This window comes from Triturus cristatus, chromosome 5_1 (assembly GCF_964204655.1).
Source record: "Triturus cristatus chromosome 5_1, aTriCri1.1, whole genome shotgun sequence".
Taxonomy (NCBI): Eukaryota; Metazoa; Chordata; class Amphibia; order Caudata; family Salamandridae; genus Triturus; species Triturus cristatus.
The window spans coordinates 160153984-160173241 of NC_140587.1; the positions used below are offsets into that span (position 1 = coordinate 160153984).

The 19258-nt window shown below is 43.3% G+C and overlaps 1 protein-coding gene across 6 annotated transcripts in view; it reads right to left on the minus strand.

Annotated features, from left to right (window-relative positions):
- Positions 1-1329: 1329 nt before the first annotated feature.
- LOC146830504 (ubiquitin carboxyl-terminal hydrolase CYLD-like) overlaps positions 1330-19258 on the minus strand; it is a 493223-nt gene continuing 475294 nt past the window's right edge. For all 6 annotated transcript variants that reach the window (XM_085604702.1, XM_085604701.1, XM_085604700.1 and 3 more), the window contains 2 exons: positions 14126-14345; positions 1330-3740 (listed from right to left, as the gene is read on the minus strand). In XM_085604702.1, coding sequence (XP_085460828.1) covers positions 3556-3740; positions 14126-14345 — 405 coding nt within the window. In that variant the 3' untranslated portion in view covers positions 1330-3555. The remainder of the gene's footprint in view (positions 3741-14125; positions 14346-19258) is intronic.

The window sequence follows — 19258 nt, forward strand, 5'->3', positions numbered from 1 at the left end:
GGCACACTCAAGCCCCCAGTCTGCGAGGAGCCACCAAGGTCAGATATGTGGTCCGATCAACCACCAACATGGGCGTCCTCTTATGTCCGTTGAGGGGGCTGAGAGGAGAAGATCCTGCAAATAAAGAAAGAAGGGGGGCCCCAGGTAAGCCCTGTGGCCCGCCGACAGCCCCTCAGGCCACAGCCACCACCGCGGCTCGAGGACGCCGCCGAGCTCCTGCCGCCATACAGATCAAAGGGGGAGAAGCGCCAATGTTGCCTGCCGGGGCCCAGTGCCACACACCCTCCAAATCTGCCACACCGCTGACGGAGGAAGCCCCATGCCGCTGCGAGGACATGGTCCCTCCAAGGGGACCGCAGGCTCCCTCACTCACTGTGCCGAGTGCAGCGCGGGCCCGTCACCCCCCGCCCCCAGGCACCACTCCTCACCTCCGCGTTCCGAGTTGACTGCCGAGCCGCCCAGCTGTCCCCGGCCTCGATCCGCAGCACGGGTAACTGTATATCCATCCTTTTAACCATAAACCCTTTTACTCTTCCTTTCACCATCTTTTCACTGATCTATCCATTCTTCCACCCATTATCACTCTCACCTTTTGATCATTTGTCTTCGATCAGCCCTTTGTCACCCTTCCATCTAACCATCTTATCTTCCATATAAGCATTCATTCTTCACCCTTTGCTCCATTCTTCCATCCTACCTTTGTTTTCCTTCTTTCTATTCATGCTTCTTTCCTTCCACACCTTCCCTATTTATTTCTATTCCCATTCCTTCTACCCATCCGCCCCACTTTACTTTTTCTTTCTTACCTTTCTCATGCTTGCCTTTTCTGTTTGTTCCGCTTTCCATATTCCGCCCCTATTTTCATAAGTTCTCTTTAGTTCCTTCGCTGCTTGCATCAGCCTGTGGCCCACATCCTTCTGGGATGGTACTCCCTAACAGTGTCCTTTAGAAACATTTTGTGTGCAAACAGAAGAGGCACACAAGCAACTCAAAGTTTGAGTGGGGCCCAGTGAAGCAGCTCTTGTTGGGTTCTGATATCAGTAATAACTGTGCCAAACCCAGTAAAGATAACAATCTGACATACAGTCATAGGTTTAGCCAATACTCAGTGATGTATTCTGTGCACTGTCCTAAAAGTAACAGAGCAATGTCAGCAGTGTGGGCTGTGTGAGAGGAAGAAGAGATGCAAGTGTGCAAACCATGGTTTCATTGTGTTCAGTCAGTTCCAAACACCAATCTATCCGTTTGAAGACAGTCATGCCGAGCCTATGTTATACATGCAATGATGAAAGTCTTAAAATAACTAAAAATCACAACTGACTAAGTAGATCTCTGAAGACACCGGTGTATTTTCTGCAATCAGTTAAAACATACAACAATGTCCCCAAAAGCTGCACAGAATTGCAACCCATCATATTAATAAAACCCCGGTCAAGTTTTCGGTAAAATAGAGACTGGTCCCTAAACAGAATTACCTTTAAAAATCCTTATGCAATAGAAAAATATTTTTGCTTAATAAAATTGACATCTTTTAGTAGGAAGCATATTAAATAACGTTTATATGACTTTCTATAAAGTGTGCATGTAATTATAAACAAACACAGACAGGCTTGCAGGCGCCTGTGTACATTCCAGACTCTGAAATGTAAGAAACACTGTGATTATCTCTCACTCTTCCTTGATTCCTTGGCCCAAAATTAGCATGCAATAGATTCTGTGCTTAATGAAAGCATAGACACGTTTCTCAGGATGTGGCAGAAGTAGAGCCGCCCCCTCACAAGATACAGAATATCAAATATAGGAAAGCATTTCAGTCTCTCTTCCTGTCAAATGCACGCAGGAAGAGGACACGGGTGGCATACAGAAATCAACAAATTATTTAAATATATCAGGAAATCATTACAAGTAAATAAGTAAGAAAGTAAATTTGGTGTACTGGAAAGTGAGATGGAATTGTCCACTCAAGCAAGAGCAGAATATACACACTAGGTGGGTGGTAAGTTAGAAAGAGAGGCCATAGTAAAACAGAGCGGGGAGGGAAACAACAGATCACCTGGGGGGGAGGGATCACGAGGGGGGGCAACAGACACTGGGGCCTATTTGTTGTGCCCCGGGGCACTGTGGTATCACAGAAGGAGCTGCAGACGCTTGTGCAGTATCTATTGTAATACGGACAGCACTACATTAGAGGGGGGTTCCCTCATTTGCACTGGGCATAGTCAAGTGCAAACAAGAGAAATATTTTGCCTCTGACCAGGCCCATATCATGAACGTGGGTGCACGTGCAAAAAGACTGTCAGGAGGTGCACTGACTGGGAAATGAGACTGTCAGGAGGTGCACTGACTGGGAAATGCAGGCTTTGCTGAGAGTGGGAAAAGGATTTACGGACTTCCCAGAGTTCCCCTGCAGGCAGGTCCAGTCACTCACTTCACCGGCATCCAGGGGGTTCTCTGTCCACTGCTTTAAAGTATAGGCTGAGTGCTGCTTGAACTGTAAAAGGCAGAGAGGCTCCTTCAAAATGCTGCCCCACCTTTCACTAATGGTCTCCTCAGGGCAGGTTTGTGGCTGCACTCAGAGAAGCGCATTATATGTAATAAGGCGCACTATCCCTGTTAAAGCTATGTCACGGAAAAACAGGCACAGCGCGACCTAAGTATTATACAGCCCCAGGAGAGAGCATGTCAGAAAAGTTACAAACAAAAGGTTTTTCATGCATAGGTAACCAAGAGGCAACCAAGACATGAGAGAGGGAAATTCTGCACAGAGACAACTAATAATTCGCAATATTAAGAGACATCAGTGAGATACATTTAAGAGTGAAATGCCACCAGTAAAGCATAAATATTGGAGTTGCACTTGAAAAAGAAAACGAGAATAAGAAAGGGACAAGCAGTGAAGCAACTAAAGAGTCAAATGGTTGGAAACAACCCCACAACAGAGATACTCGCATAAGAAAAAGATAACCGTGTAAAACAAAATGTGACTGAACTGATCAAATGAAAAAAGTTAGGAAAAGGAGAGAGCTGGGAGATAGGAGAAATGGGCGAAAAATGGAAAGAAAGATAATTGGGAAGAGGACAGAAAGTTAAAGAAAAGAGAATAACAGAAATATAAAAAGAAAAAACACCATAACAGTCTGTTAAATGTTCAGGCAAAAGAGGTACACACAAAAACCCTCACAAAGGAAAAGTCACAATAAATAATTCAAAGTTTGAAAAAGAGTAGCTATAACAAAGAGCAAAGAAAAAGAAGACGATCCAGGAAGATTGAATATGAGAAAAGAAAGATTACAAAATATGCTATACAGCAGGTATATTACAAAGTGCAAATCTGAATCCTCTTGGACCTTTGCAAATATCAGTAAATATTGTAGTCGAATCACTGTGGAATATGTAGGCCTCTAAAACACTACTACTCAGTAGAGGGTCACGCTCAGACTGCACCGATAAAAGAACCACTAGTTTTGCTTGTGATATTTCTTTTTGCTTCATCCTGTGATTACAATTCAAACAGCAGCCTAGGGACTGAGCTTGCAGGCTGATAACCAGGCCAAATTATTTATAAAGCTCCATCTTTTTGCTCTGGTACATGTACATGTAGGCATCGCAGAACAGTCGTTTAGCCACGCCTTCCATATCCCGAGGCCGCTTCTCTGCCAACTCGGCGACTGGGGACTCCAGATATTTCGCCACTTCGGGACACAGGGTGACCATTGGAATATTGTACCCGTCATCATCGCCTGTTCCAAGACAAATGGAAGCAGAGAAATGGAATTTACCAATCTTTCAAGAAAGATTTAATTTTTATTGAGGAGATGAGAAGTAAAACAAAAGTGTTGATTTAAAATACATTATACGTAGTTCATAAATATCAAAGAAGTAATTAGGTCTTCACAGCAAAGCATTTCAAAGTTAGCCACACTCACATTTAAAGAAATGCATACAGCACAAAAATAAATAATTTAGTTTATCAGTTCTTATCAGTAAAATGTATAAGTCGCCCCCAATTCTTAATAAATCACGCGTGCACCACAGGACCTGTAGCATGCTGTACTGCTGCCTCACGTGCATAAGTACGGTATAACAGGCTCCATCATCTATCAATGCTTGGTGATGGCTAATCCAGTCTAGGGTAATGCACAAGTCTGTTAAACAGAAACAAACTACTCTTACGAGGCACTGTCTTATTTGCCTTGCATAATTTTTTTATTGGGTAAAATTAGATTAAATTATACTACACATCCTACAACATCTAGTATAACAACGGACCAGTGATCTTTCAATCCTATACAGTGAAGAAACATCTGCAAGTCATCAATATGAAATTGGCTGTAGCAAGGAAATTTAGACTCAGACCAGCACTTCCATTTAAATATCTTCAATGTAGTATAGTATAACATATTTATCAATTTTGCCTCATCAGTTGTTTTCATATAGTTTCCTTTTTCCTGACATTCATGCCAAATTTCTCAGACTATTTAGCAGACAAGTTATCTAAGCTATCAATTATACTAGTTGCTGAAAAGTGTAGTTCTTGATTTTACATCTTTTTATGTGTCTGTTTGAGTAACTCAATTAATTTTATTTTATACACATTCTGATCTGCCCTGTTTGAAGTAAAATAACCCCTCACCTGCAAATAGTTGAAGAAAATAGCCTGTCAAGATATACTCTTGTCTGCAAATCAAAACAAGCATTGGCATACCCAATAGGTCTCGCCTTTGGGACCTTATAAGTGTTTAGCCATGCAGCACAAAACCTAAAATAATTAAATGAAAATGGTCTGATGATCGTAAACCGCCTTCCGGAGAAAGCCTGGAGCATGTAAAGAGCTTGTGGTGCACTTGAAAATAATAAAAAGTATGTGTTGCAAGTTATGCCCCTGCAGTGCGAGAGCAACATGGTGGCCTCAGTTAAGATCAGTCCCTAACATCAATAATCTATGCCTTATCTTTGGAACTGCAAACAAAAGTGTACCTGTAGTGAACTTTCAGCCTGTCAAACCAAACTCCATTAAGGGTTGGAAGCAGTGCATATAAGCCGGTGGTTCGTTAACGTCACTTAATTGTCGGCACCAGCCCATATGACAGTCTGCCACAAGGTGGCTCAGTCCGCATAATTTAGGTTTGAGCATAACAGATGTTTAATAATTCATATATATTAACAATGAATAATAATCTTCTTCCATGGGCATTCTTTTTGGGTGCCTGGAGTACCATGAATTGTCACACTTGTAAGAGTATGATGGTTAGTAAAGTTGGTGCTGTCATTGGAGGCGCTGTCGGGGCAATAAATGGTGCATGCTGCAATGTTCTCCAGACAAGGGCTCGGGCACTTATCTTTATTTGTATTTTTTTATTTAAGCACTGGCAACTGCATGGCAGTGGTAGAAAACAATGATGTGATACAGACCGTGCCATAGGGTTTTAGTTCTAACAAAAGCATCGCAGTCTGACCTCACATTAGCACCAAGCCCCAGTTTATCCCCAAATAATTACTGCATTTTGAAAACAAGCTCTGGATTTACTCTGCGCTGGGAGGAAAATGGATGAGCCCTTCAAGTTGTGTGCATTGATTTAAGACGAGTAACAATGGGGAGAAGGTCGACGTAAAGAATAACGTCTGTCCGCAGGGCCTCAATTTCGGCAGCGCTGCGCTCGACCTAAAAATAACCTTGTGCCCCGTCACACTCCCCCCTCCTACCCACCACCCCCACAAATTAAGCACTGACACTTCTTCAAAATCAACTGGATAGCCACAGTACCAACTCGAAGTTGCACTTTTTTTGTAAAGGTACGGCACTTTTTAAAATTGCTAAAGTGACGATTCCACCGTCTTAAACCTTTCTTGCACGATCCCCTAAAAAACGAGGCCAGCTTCACTAGGAGTGTGCAAATCCACCACAGAAACACTAATTGCGCACATTCAGCTACAGTAGTCTGGACAGACCATACATCATGACAATTTTACCCCTCGGGTCAACACTGCACCAACCTGATGTCAGCGCTCAGCCTGTTTTGTGACGTGGCACAACCTACAATTACAACCGCCCTTCACTTAAAAGACCCCGGAGCCCCGGGAGTGACCCCATGCTGACACGCTGCCTCTTCACTTAGCAAAATGTAAAAGGCTAATGAACTGGAAAGATGCAAAAACAGGCGCCACTGAGCCCACGTGACCCTGCAATGAAAGGGAACAAGTTCACTGGTAAACGTGTCTGGTGGAGTTGCAGCATTCCTGTACAAGTGACCGACCGCTTGTGCATGTCAAACAAACTCATCTCTGCAGTGAAGCTCTTCGTGCTGACAACTGCGAGGCAGCCGTGCAGCCGATCTCCTCTAAGCCCCGAAGCGATTACAAGGCAAGCCAGGTAAACGACAGCACGGCAAAACGCAACTATTTCTGGGTCGGTGTGACAATAGGTCAATCATGTTAATGTATGCACATTTGTTACACAGGGCGAACCAGACCCGTCAGAAGGGGGACAGAGTACTTCATAAAACAGGGTGACATGTTACCAAGGAAAGAGGTATAAGGCTGGTGCATACGGTGCAATGAGTGACAAGAAACTTCTTTTAGCTTCCCTTAGGCTCCATGGAACAGTGTATTGGGGCTAATTCACGTTTCTACTATGGAGAGACTCAATCTGTGTCTAATGAAAAAGCTACCGCGAGCAGGCAAATGCAAACAGCTCTTTTCAAGCACTCGTGTTTGTGCTGGCATTCACCTTGCGGGAGCGAGCAACGGCGTGTGGGCCATCTGTTTTCAATTAGCGTGGCCACGCGCACCGCTGCTCGCTCCCGCAAGGTGGATGCCAACACGAGTGCTTGAAAAGAGCTGACCAATTTCTAAAGGTCATCTCCTAGTGCAGCGCATGCACGCTGCCTAGGCGAGACCTAAAAAGACCTAATTATTTGATTGTTACCCATTTCTAGACAGTGTAATTAACCTGGAAATTATGGGTTGCCCCAGAGAGGCGTATAGAAATGGATTACCAAACAATGTAACCCATTTATCTCATATGTTTGTTACCATTTTTATGACCTTGAACTGTACTCTCTTAAAGTAACTGGGGTCAGAGTGTTTTAATATGAAATAGATTGCTTCTGAGCCAAAACAGATTTGGAACATAACTGAGAAAAAGTCTCGAGGAGCCTCTGCAATTAATGCTAAAATGCTTGTGCAAATGTGGCCCAATAGTAAAAAATGAAATCTGGGATTACCACCCCCCTTTGTTGAAGGCAGTATCGGTAAGCATATAGCTTTCCTTGCTTTGCAATAGCCTCATATAACACTGCTAATTGGAGAGTCAAGTAATCTGAAAAACATATTGGTAATGGATAAAGGAACTGATCGAAATAAGTACAAACATTTAAGAGGAATGTCCATTTTAATAATATTAGACTGCCTTATTATGGAAATGGGAAGGCGATTCTATTTGTGGAGGTGTAGAATGCATTTTTTAAACAGGGTTTCATAATGCATTCTAAAAATCTGCCCAATTTTGCTACTTTTCTTAATGCCAAGAAAAGTTGCCTCTGCAACTACCCGTTGGTCATTAACGTCTAATTTGTGATTGAGTAATTTGTGTTTTCTGTTTTTAATTTATATCCAGACAACTTTTCATTTGTTTCTCCCTCTGTCTCTAATACGTCAATAGCATCAAAGGCATTGTAGTAAATCCAGATGTTTTCAGCATTTTGGTACCCACAGAAATATATTATTAACGGTAGCAAGTTTGAAATGAAGATTTCCCTTTAGTACTTACAAGTAAGGTACTAAATAAAGGGATAACTACGTTAGGGAAAAACAAGACAACCCTGACATGTATCAGGTAATATGGAAAATGTATTAGAAACTTTCTCCAATGATTACACAGTGCCAGAATCTGCTTAATATATATATTTTACCCAACCTCACCTTATTCATAACTGACCAGAGACATTGCCAGGACACTAGGATCAGATGACTTTTCGGCACCAAGAAGGTTTGTGTATAATTTGGGCAACATCCAACAAGACATCGCCATAATCGATATGCATGGTAGTACCATGCCCAGGGATAAATCCATGTTATTCTGTATGGACTAGTTGAGCTATAACCAGAGTTAATCTCATGGCTAATACATCTGCATAAATCTTACCATCCGAGTTGAAGAATGAGATCAGTCAGTATGAATGATATTCGTCTGCTGGTTTAGTTTTTTTTATGAATACAGCAATGTATATTGCATTCCATGTTGCTGGTGTTTTCTGTCAGTTGTCAATCTCTCCAGTGACTGTTGCGGATATTGGTGACAATACCATGGAGAAGGTCTTGAAAAATTCCATTCCCCACAGCTCTTCCAGTAGGTATGACTGATTTGACAGTTGTGATTTCATGCCATGTAATTTCTTTAACATCTCTACTTCAAAATACTCCCTAGGCACCAGACTGGATCCAGAAACCCTTTTTGGTAGGTGCCACCCTGAGGCTATGGTTTGGCTCCATGCTGCTCTACAAGTGATAGAATGGAGCCGTATAGAAGAGCCAACCCCAACATTCTGATGCTCTCTCTCTCTCTGTACCATCCAGTGGTCCGCTCCCAATTTTATCAGTGCCTCTATTTGTCTGGTCCCGGCTACTATTTTAGGCAATGCTTGCTTTGACATTTGGCTACCGGAATTGTTGTGATCATGGTTCACGCATTTAAACGCTACTAGTTGATACATGCATCTTTACACATGTTTCGAGCTGTCTCACCTCATTTGGTACAATCTGTTTTAGATTTCCATTTATATAATCATCAGATCTGTCATGTCCGACTCAGGAGTTAAAAAACTCTTTCATAGGTATTGCTATTGCCAGCATTAGCCCCCAAGGTTAAAGTAAGTGAATGCTGATGTATGGCTAGCCTTTGATAGTATTTTTAAGTAGATTCATCGTACTTGATTTGGACGACTTAGCCACTATGTTTACACCATCGGTGTTACCTTAACTATTTGTTGTCCGTCAATGGCCGCAGTGTAATTTATGTGGTTATGTGTTGAGCATATTGTGACCTTTCATTCCCCCGTATGCTATTTCAGTCTCGCTAATAGGGATGTTAGCATGGATCTCTTCATTAAAACCTCCTATGTGCTTAATATATGATCAATATTATCATCTTTGTTAGAATCAGTGCTCACTTGAGAATTAGTCAATGAGCACAAAGTGTTCTCCATTATCCTTCTTAAGGCAACCTTGCTCATTGAACTAATGGGCAGGTGGATTTTCAATTGTCTCCACGGTTACTTTCACTTGTCAGGAATTGTGTCTATCTGCTGGGACTAACATTAGAACTTGTTCTGAATATTTTCTTTTCAAGGGATAACTGACTATGGCGGTGGTTGCTTCCATATGAAAGAGCCGCTGGTACTGTTGCTAGTGCCTGCTTCGAACTGGAGTTGGAATACGCCCAAGAAGAGCAAGGGAATCAGTGAGGGAGTCAAGGGAGCTAGCACTAGTCAAGAAAATCAAGAGAGCTGGACAGCACTGATCCTCTGATAATGCTAAGTTCCCCATGGGCAGCCACCAGTAGTCCAGGTCTGTGGGTTGATCGCCAGGGTCTGCCGAATGTGCCCTCCATCATTCTACAGGCCGCCACATTTCCTCACTACCGACCAGCACTAGGTCCAGCAGCTTGGTGTCAACAAGTTGCTCGGGCATACACCATACTGTTGCACAGATCCACCAGCTCTTTTGCAGTAGGTGTGGTCACCAAGGAAACAGAGACCACAGTAAGGCAGTAGTAATTATTTCTGATGCTCTGCATAGTCCCCTAAATCAACTGCTCTGTCTCTGGCATGCGTTGCTGTTAATTGGGGGTTGGACTTCAGGGACAGGTTAGCAAGACAGGTAGGAAGATCCTGAAGCTGTTGCTAGCCAGCCACCATCTTTTCCCCCACCATAGTTTACAAAACAACAATCTAACATATATGATATTCTATACTGTAATATGAATACAGATGCACAAGCAAAACAAAAAGCAGATTAAGTAAAGCTTACATTGTTAATGCAGATAAGGATTTCAAGCAGTACTGACTCTAGTAAATACTTGTCACGCACACTCTCAGAAAGGATATTCAACAGCTAGCAATGTATGTAATTCTGTGCAGATGTCTGACTGACTAGCTTTAAGATGGCTATTGAGACCACATGCAGGGAGTTTTACTGTGCAGCCTCTGCTTATGGGGGAAGTGTATTTTTATGCATTACAAACTAGCCAAGACAAATGCACCGAAGACACCCATAGATTGGATAGTGAGGGTCCTTGTGGTTTGCTGGTTTCCTGAGTGCTCAAGTCTCCAAATGGATAGCCTTCCATCCTGGCCCGCTAACATGATTCCGAGACGTTTCTGAGCAAAAGTGTATCCTACAGGCTCATCTATTCCCTTTTTATTACTATACAAGATCTGTCCTTTCCTTCTGGTGTCTGCCGGACAGTTCTTAGCTATCAGTGCCATTATCCACCAGTGGAATTGAGGCACATCTTATAAAACGTTGCCAACTTTATGGACAGAATGGTATTTATATGATGCTGATAGTACCTAGCTTCTCCTTCCAATCTCAGGAAATCTGGACGCCGCGCATCACCACTCTTAATGAACAAACCTAGGGCCCGATTCACAGAACTAACTTAAGACAAAATCCTAAACTTACTACCATTTTGGTATTCACAGAAGGCACTTACTCATTTTGGTATTCACAGAAGGCACTTACTCATTTCGGTATTCACAGAAGTTAGGAGTCCTAACTTTAGGACTCCTAAATGCCTTCTGTGAATACCGAAAGTCTTAAAATTAGGATTTTTCTCAATTTAGTAGTCCTAAGTCTAAATTTAGGACTACTAAATTGAGAAAAATCCTAATTTTAAGACTTTCGGTATTCACAGAAGGCATTTAGAAGTCCTAAAGTTAGGAGTTCTAAACTTAGGACTACTAAATTGAGAAAAATCCAAATTTTAAGACTTTCGGTATTCACGGAAGGCATTTAGGAGTCCTAAAGTTAGGAGTCCTAACTATACTACTACTAAACTGAGAAAAATCCTAATTTTAAGACTTTCGGTATTCACAGAAGGCATTTAGGAGTCCTAAAGTTAAGACTCCTAACTTCTGTGAATACCGAAATGAGTAAGTGCCTTCTGTGAATACCAAAATGAGTAAGTGCCTTCTGTGAATACCAAAATGAGTAAGTGCCTTCTGTGAATACCAAAATGGTAGTAAGTTTAGGATTTTGTCTTAAGTTAGTTCTGTGAATTGGCCCCTAGCTTGTCTAGGACTGGATGTGGGTGCCAGTAGACAATGATGCTTGTTGATTGGCCCCAGAGCTTCACTAGTTCATGTACAGAAAGACTAGTATTATTTTCATGAAATCTTGGGGTCTACTTTGAACATTAGTTGCCTATGGAAGATCAGATCTTTGAAGTAGCATTTGATTGTTAGATAAGCAAATGTATATCTCAGTTTCATGTGAAAGGGCATACCTCTACTGGCAAGTCCCATACTTAAATCAGTTTTGCTACAATTGCTGAAAGTACCCCACTTTCAGAAGAGTACTGTGCGAGGAAAACCTTTAAACTTGTAGGAACAATGTATATGCAACTCTTAGGTGTAACAAATTAGGCGGTACCTGTGTTAATATTCTCCAATACGAAGGTAACAACGATCCTATTTGTTGATCAGTGGCTTTTTTTTCCCTCACCCATGCCACACATTTCCTGATATTGCAGCCATAAGGTGATTTATAAACTAACCGGATATGGAAGTGAACAGACTTTACTAAAGATATTTCAATGTTACCCTTAGAGCACATACATCAGTTACTATGACCTGACGATCTCCTATAAATGGTCAGCCATACAGTTCCAATTGTTTGGTTCCTTTATGAGGGGGTTGGTAAATGCCAGGCCAGAATTGAGAGCCTCTATAAGCGATATGGTTGTAGGGTTGTTATGCAAACGAAAACATTCTCTCACATCTGACAATACCTGAAATATAATTATGACTGATCATAAGTGACCTACACACAATAATGACATTTTACCGAAATTGATTCACACTGCAGTCATTTACTGATAAAAGCTGATAATGGTCTATATAACATGACTCAAAGTTCAATTCACTTCAGCCTTTACCCGTAGTTTATCATGCACTGATTAATCCTTCACCCATGGATCAAGCATTGCTTCGGTTTACAAAGTATCAACTCATCATCACCTATGGTTTATCAAGCATCACTTCAGCCTTCATCCATGGTTTATTAAACATCAGTTCAGCCTTCAACCATGGGGGCATATTTACAAAAAACTGGAGGAGCGCTATGTTAGGCCAAAATTGATTACGCCTTCTGTGACAGTTTCAAAACGCAGGGATGCACCGTATTTACAAGAATGCGGCGCACAACTGTATTACCCCTAGGGCTTGTGCTAAAAAAAGCTGGCTCGCAGGGGCAATTGTTTATGAGCAGGAAGGGACACCCCCTGCATATAAAAAATCATTACAGGCGATTTGTGCTGCAGAATGCAGAACATGTGGAAAGGGCAAAATATGAGGAGAAATAAAACATTTCACCTCGTATTGCCTGCTTAAGACCAGATATTCCCTGGCGGTATTTTGGGCGCTGCCCCATATGTTGTAAATATGGGGCCGCGTCAAAAGGCAATGGTTGTTGTCGATGAATGCCCACTGCAATACCCATTGCACGCCCCTTTCATACTAAGTGCTGCGTGAATAGGGGCATTATTTACAAGGCAGCATTAAGCCAAGTTCAGTGAGTAGGACGAAGGAGTTAATGCCACCAGAACGTCGGAAAGGTGACGTTCTGGTGGCGTGAACTCTTTGTAAATATGCCCCATTTTTTGTAAAGCATCACTTTCACCTTCACCAATGGCTTACCAAGGACTGCTTTAACCTTCACCCAGGGTTATCAGGTATCTTTTTAGCTTTCACCCATGGATTATCAAGTATCACGTCACCCATGAGTTGTGCAGTCATACCTATTCCACGTATATATATATTCCAGTTTAAGGCAAGTCATCTATGTTAAATACAGATTTCGACTTACCTGCTTTACGTGAATGAAATTACCTTCTTAAGTTGAAAATACAAATTTTCCTCTGCTTCCAGCCATGTAGCCCTCAGGAAAAAAACTTAAACCATTTCTAACCAGGGACAAGGTTTTAATATTAGTAACACTGTATCTGAACAAAGCAATGACTGAACACCCTGAGATGCACGCTCCATATAAAGTGCAAATTCTTCCAGGAGAGTTCACTTCATCCAGAGAACAACCAATAAGTCATAATGTGCACGCCCTAGACCTGGAACACGTCTCCGGGTGCACCTCTTTCCAGTCAGCCTCAATACCAGGCTGGGTTACTGAGTCCAGAGGTGATTCTGAAAAGTTCCTTGTGGAATCAAGAGTAAGAAGGATAGAATCTTAACTCATTTTCTTTGGTTGTACTGCAAATACTAACGTCCCACATTATTCAGGGAAGACTTGAAAGCCCCCCTTCTCATATTTTACCTAACATACTAACATTGTTCTCCCTTGGTCTTTGCTTTCTGGCTTGTTCTCTTCTTGTTCTATGCAAAGCTCTCGGCTGCAGAAGAGGCTAGGTCCCTCTCATACAAGTAATATTAATAAACAAATATCTTTTATAAAGGTCTGGTTTTCGGGGGTGGAATGTGTTGGAGTTTTTCGAACTTGTTAAAGCTTTAGTCTTTTTTCAAGTGAGATATGCATACATTGAGAGAAGGGGGCTCGAGGAGGTGGCGGGCTGGCTTATGTGGCCTATCTTTTTACAAGAGGACTCAGGAAGAACTTGCCAGGTAACAGGCAACTTTTCATAATTATGAATAGAGTCCGATGTTTTTTCTTTTTTTTTTACTTCAAGTTGATACTTTTGAAAACAAGGCAGGTGTAAATGTTTTAGCTGTGATATTTCAAATAAAATTAAATTTACAAGCAAAAATGGCTCCCCCCTGTTTTGTAGTCCAACCTAAGTCGCGGAGATGTAAACCAAAGCATGGAAAAAGAATAAGTTAACACTTATCTGTTTGCTGCCTCTAGTTCCAGCCCAATAATGCAGTCCTTCCCCTCTTACCGTATCGATCAGCCATGCTGTCAAAGAACATCCAATGTTCCTTCTCTGGGCCATATTTCACAAAGGAAACGTAATGACTGGTCTCGATGCAGAGCACGGCAAAGAGCTCCATCTTCTCTCGGGGGATGCGATTGTGGTGGGGGTGCTTCGTATTCTCGAATGACGATGGGTTCTTTATCTTCATGGGCGTGTGACCCTTGCGCTTGTAGTGTGTGTGAGCCTGTAAATGTAACCAGTTTAATAATTGTTAATAATCGGGTCAAAGACTGATATACCTAAATTAGAACGTGCACATCATGTTAACTGTGCAGAATAGTTGCAACATCACTGGCCAGCAATAGGTCATTGAAACAAGAGTTTTCTACTGCTAGAAAACTCATAGGTTTCTGAATGGCAGCATGCTTCGGACTAGTCAACTATTTAGAAATCAATCTAAGCAAATACTACCAAAATATAGCATAATGATATATTTAGATTTGGAGATGGGTTGGGGATTGGATAATAAAAAATAATGACATGACACCATGTAACACAGGATTAAGCGAGCTATCTTAGAGTTCAGAGCCAAGGAGCTCTGTTGTACTTTGCAGTATCATGATAACGTCTCTAATCCTTTTATCTGTCTCTCTTGAACACTGTTAGGCCAAATCTCTCTGTCATAGTTAAAAAGATCAGGAATATATTTTCTAGAAACAGTGAAAACTATTAACAACTTGCAAAACCATGCAAATGTCTGCACATTTCTGATTCTTGGTACAAAGAGATTAGTCCTGCTGAGAGGCCCTCTGAAACAGTGATTCAATTTTGTTTCCTGCCCGCGGCTTCAGGAGAAGTACTCTTAGTGCCAAATGAATAGTTCTCACCACTGAATGGATAACATGTCAATCACTCCCAGGTGTTCTTGCACTTACAGGAGTTTCTCAACGAGGGCATATCTCGTTGCAAAATAACAATGCAGAGTTGGCGGCACGGTCACGTCCTCCATCGAAGCAGCGAGGCATCTGCTCCAGTGTTCAGAGATCCATATCCCACATATGAGAGGTACAATGAGTCTGGTCAATTGCTGCTAGGGAGTAGACACCAGTGTAGATTAGTGGCCCTGATGTGATAGCCGCACCGCTGAGTCAGGCACTTTCCACATAACATTCTACTTTTTTAAGTGCCACCACAAATTCCCGACAGTTTGCAAACCAGAAGGGCGACCCATGGGCCTGCAAACCCATGCCTGGACATGCATGGTTACTTGTGAGACAAGTGGGGAGGTAGAGTCCACTCTGCACCAGTCAGGAAACTCTATAAGAGCTAGATGTATGAATCACACATGACCCACATCGGTTCACAGCTATCTGACCAGGCAGTTAACACAGCAAAGACTGTTTGCGGCACCAGATGTGGCTAATCATTGTGCAACGCTCTGCAAAGCCATACAATGTGGACACGTTACATTCACCGACGTTATGAAGTGTTATGAATACTGGACAGTCAATTATTTTTGGATTCCTTCTGCCGTAAAGATACTGGCCCTGGCGTCATGGACTTTGTGCGGCACATTAACTGCATGTTATGGTAACCTCCAATTGCAGGTGAGTAGACCTTCTTTTGTTTGTTTATCAGACCGATGCTAACTTTAGTCAACACTTGTTTAAAGTTTACTAAATTATAACACACTCATTAATAAAGTTCAGTCAAGGAGAGAGGATCTTATTCAGCTGGGGATGGAACAGAACCTTACAAAGCTCAGGATCAGACAGAACCAGACTCGGCTCAGGGTCAGACAGAACCTTACTCAGCTCAGGGTCAGACAGAACCTTACTCAGCTCAGGGTCAAACAGAACCGTACTCAACTCAGGGTCAGACAGAAACTTACTCAACTCAGGGTCAGACAGAACCGGACTCGGCTCAGGGTCAGACAGAACCGTACTCGGCTCAGGGTCAGACAGAACCTTACTCAGCTCAGGGTCAAACAGAACCGTACTCAACTCAGGGTCAAACAGAACCGTACTCAACTCAGGGTCAGACAGAAACTTACTCAACTCAGGGTCAGACAGAACCGTACTCGGCTCAGGGTCAGACAGAACCGTACTCGGCTCAGGGTCAGACAGAACCGTACTCGGCTCAGGGTCAGACAGAACCATACTCGGCTCAGGGTCAGACAGAACCATACTCGGCTCAGGGTCAGACAGAACCTTACTCGGCACAGAGTCAGACAGAACCGTACTCGGCTCAGGGTCAGACAGAACCTTACTCAGCTCAGGGTCAGACAGAACCTTACTCAGCTTAGGGTCAGACAGAACCTTACTCAGCTCAGGGTCAGACAGAACCTTACTCAGCTCAGAGTCAGACAGAACCATACTCGGCTCAGGGTCAGACAGAACCTTACTCAGCTCAGGGTCAGACAGAACCTTACTCAGCTCAGGGTCAAACAGAACCTTACTCAGCTCAGGGTCAGACAGAACCTTACTCAGCTCAGGGTCAGACAGAAACTTACTCCGCTCAGGGTCAAACAGAACCTTACTCAGCTCAGGGTCAAACAGAACCTTACTCGGCTCAGGGTCAGACAGAACTGTACTCGGCTCAGGGTCAGACAGAACCTTACTCAGCTAAGGAAAGGCAGAACCGTAATCAGCACAGGGACAGACAGAACCCTACTCAGCTCAGGGACAGACAGAACCTTAACCAGCTCAGGGTCAGACAGAACCTTACTCAACTCAGGGTCATACAGAACTGTACTCGACTCAGTGTCAGACAGAACCTTACTCAACTCAGGGTCAGACAGAACCTTACTCAGCTCAGGGTCAGACAGAACCTTACTCAGCTCAGAGTCAGAAAGAACCTTACCCGGCTCATATTGGGAAACAAGGAAGGACTCTCATCATCGCGTGTATTGCTGGACAGCTTTTAGCATTGGTATACTTTTGGGCATACTTTTTAAATTGCGCTGTATGGAATCGCGCTACTGCTGCTCTTCGCTATATTTGCTATTTCATCTGGCGTTTTGTCGGGACAGTAAGCAGGGGTTTTAGATTAGGCTTACCTGCATTTTAAATCGTACCCTCACTCGCATTTTGCGGGATTTAGTTAGTGGGGTCGTGGTGCTTCGTCCGCCATCTTGGGTGGGTGCTGAAGCTTGGGACACTCGTAGCGCCATCTTGGTTGGGGCTAGAGGCTCTAGCAGCCGGAAGCCCGCACGGCGTAATATTATAAATAGGTATGGGTGAGCAGGCGCGCAGCGGTCGCGCCGTAGACGCGCCGGACGTGCGCCAGAGGTAAGCCCGTTTGCGCCCGTTCGCGTCCCGGGTGCTCCAGGGGCGCCTATGGCCACTCACTTGGTTGATAATCACGAGGATTGCAACAACTCACTGTACCATACGGAGGACGATGTTCAACATCGACCATGTCCCTCATCCTATAAGGACCTCTCTTGTGGCCTATTGAATGTTCGTTCCCTCGTGAAACATCATGCGGAGACAGCCCTTTTAGTAGAATCCTTACACCTGGATATACTATTCGTGACTGAAACATGGACTACGGCGGACTGTGGGCCGGAACTCGGTTGGGCTTGTCCACCGGGCTATCTTATTAGACACACTCCTCGAGCCTTTGGCAGGGGAGGTGGAGTAGGTTATATTTTTAAAGACTCGATCTCCCTTGTGGAATTAGCAGTAAAGGAAGTGACAGGGTTTGAGCTCATGGGCTTTTCTATCATGGCCCAGGGCGGCACCTTGATTGCAGGGCTGTTATGTTATAGACCTCCCTCCTCGACCATAACTTCTCTTCAGTCATTGGTTGATTTGATCTACGATCTTTCAAACTCCCATGCTAAATTTCTATTATTGGGAGACTTTAACCTCTGGCCTTCTGGCCCTCAAGATCTGGCCTATAGAGAGCTCTGCCAATCGTGTAGTACTATTCAACTCACACAGCTGGTTTTATCACCTACGCATGCTAAGGGACACACGTTAGATCTGATCTTCGCCGAGAAGGACTTGGTTGTAGTGAAAGAGATCTTGGAGCAGGGCTGGACAGATCACTCCTTAATTAAAATGTCCATTGTTTTGCCCGTTTCGTTAAAATCAACTAATTCAAGTGGCTTTAAACTTAATCGCCAATGGGCTCGTCTTCTTAGAGAGCCAATTCACCCTACTCTATTGCCTAGGGGCTTCCAGGTGGAGGATAGTGTAGATAAGAGTTATACTGCCCTTTGTCAGCAAATTTTGATATCCCTAGATGAACTGGTCCCTCTGCGGAGGGTGAGGGATAGACCTAGAGTAACTAACGCCTGGTTTAATGACGATCTCAGACAGCATAAGATCCGCTGTAAACAGGCTGAGCGCACTTGGAGGAGAGGATATAAGGAGTCGGACAGGGTAGCGTATAAAGTGGCCCTGCAGGTATACAAGACTCAATTAAGAAATGCTAAAGTAAAGTTCTTGGAAGATACCTTGAGTAAGGCCACTAATAAATCGCAAACCCTATTTAAGTTGGTTACCAACTTATCTAATCCACCCTGCACAGTTCCAGCTATTCCGACTTCTCAAGATTTGTGTGATTCTCCGGCCGTTGCATTTGAGGAGAAAATCAGGACCATTTTGAGTGGACTCTCAGTGCCCGGACAGTTGCCGTCTTTGCTACCTCCCTCCCTGGAATCCCTCTGTCAGTCAGTGCCTTTACGGGATAGCAACAGGGTAGATACTTCTTATTTGCCTTGTTTTCCCATTCTTTCACTAGAAGAATTTGGGGTTTTGGCCAATGGAGTGTCCTCGGGCTCACCACTCGATCCAATGCCTCATAAGATCTGGAAGGCATTTCAAGATGAGTTGTTCCCTCCACTCCACTCCATTTGCTGTCAGTCACTGATGACGGCGATAGTCCCAGATAGTTGGAAGGTGGCAATAGTAACTCCACTATTAAAAAAGGTATCTTTAGATCCATCATGCCCGGCCAACTATAGACCCATCTCGCTCTTACCATTTGTGATAAAGGTTCTTGAGAGATGGGTCACAAGAGCCTTGTCCAACTTCCTGGAAACAAACTCTTGCCTGGATACAGCTCAATTTGGTTTTAGACCGGCCCACGGTACTGAGACCGCATTGGTTACCGTGTTAGATGATCTACGAACGCGTGTCGACAGGG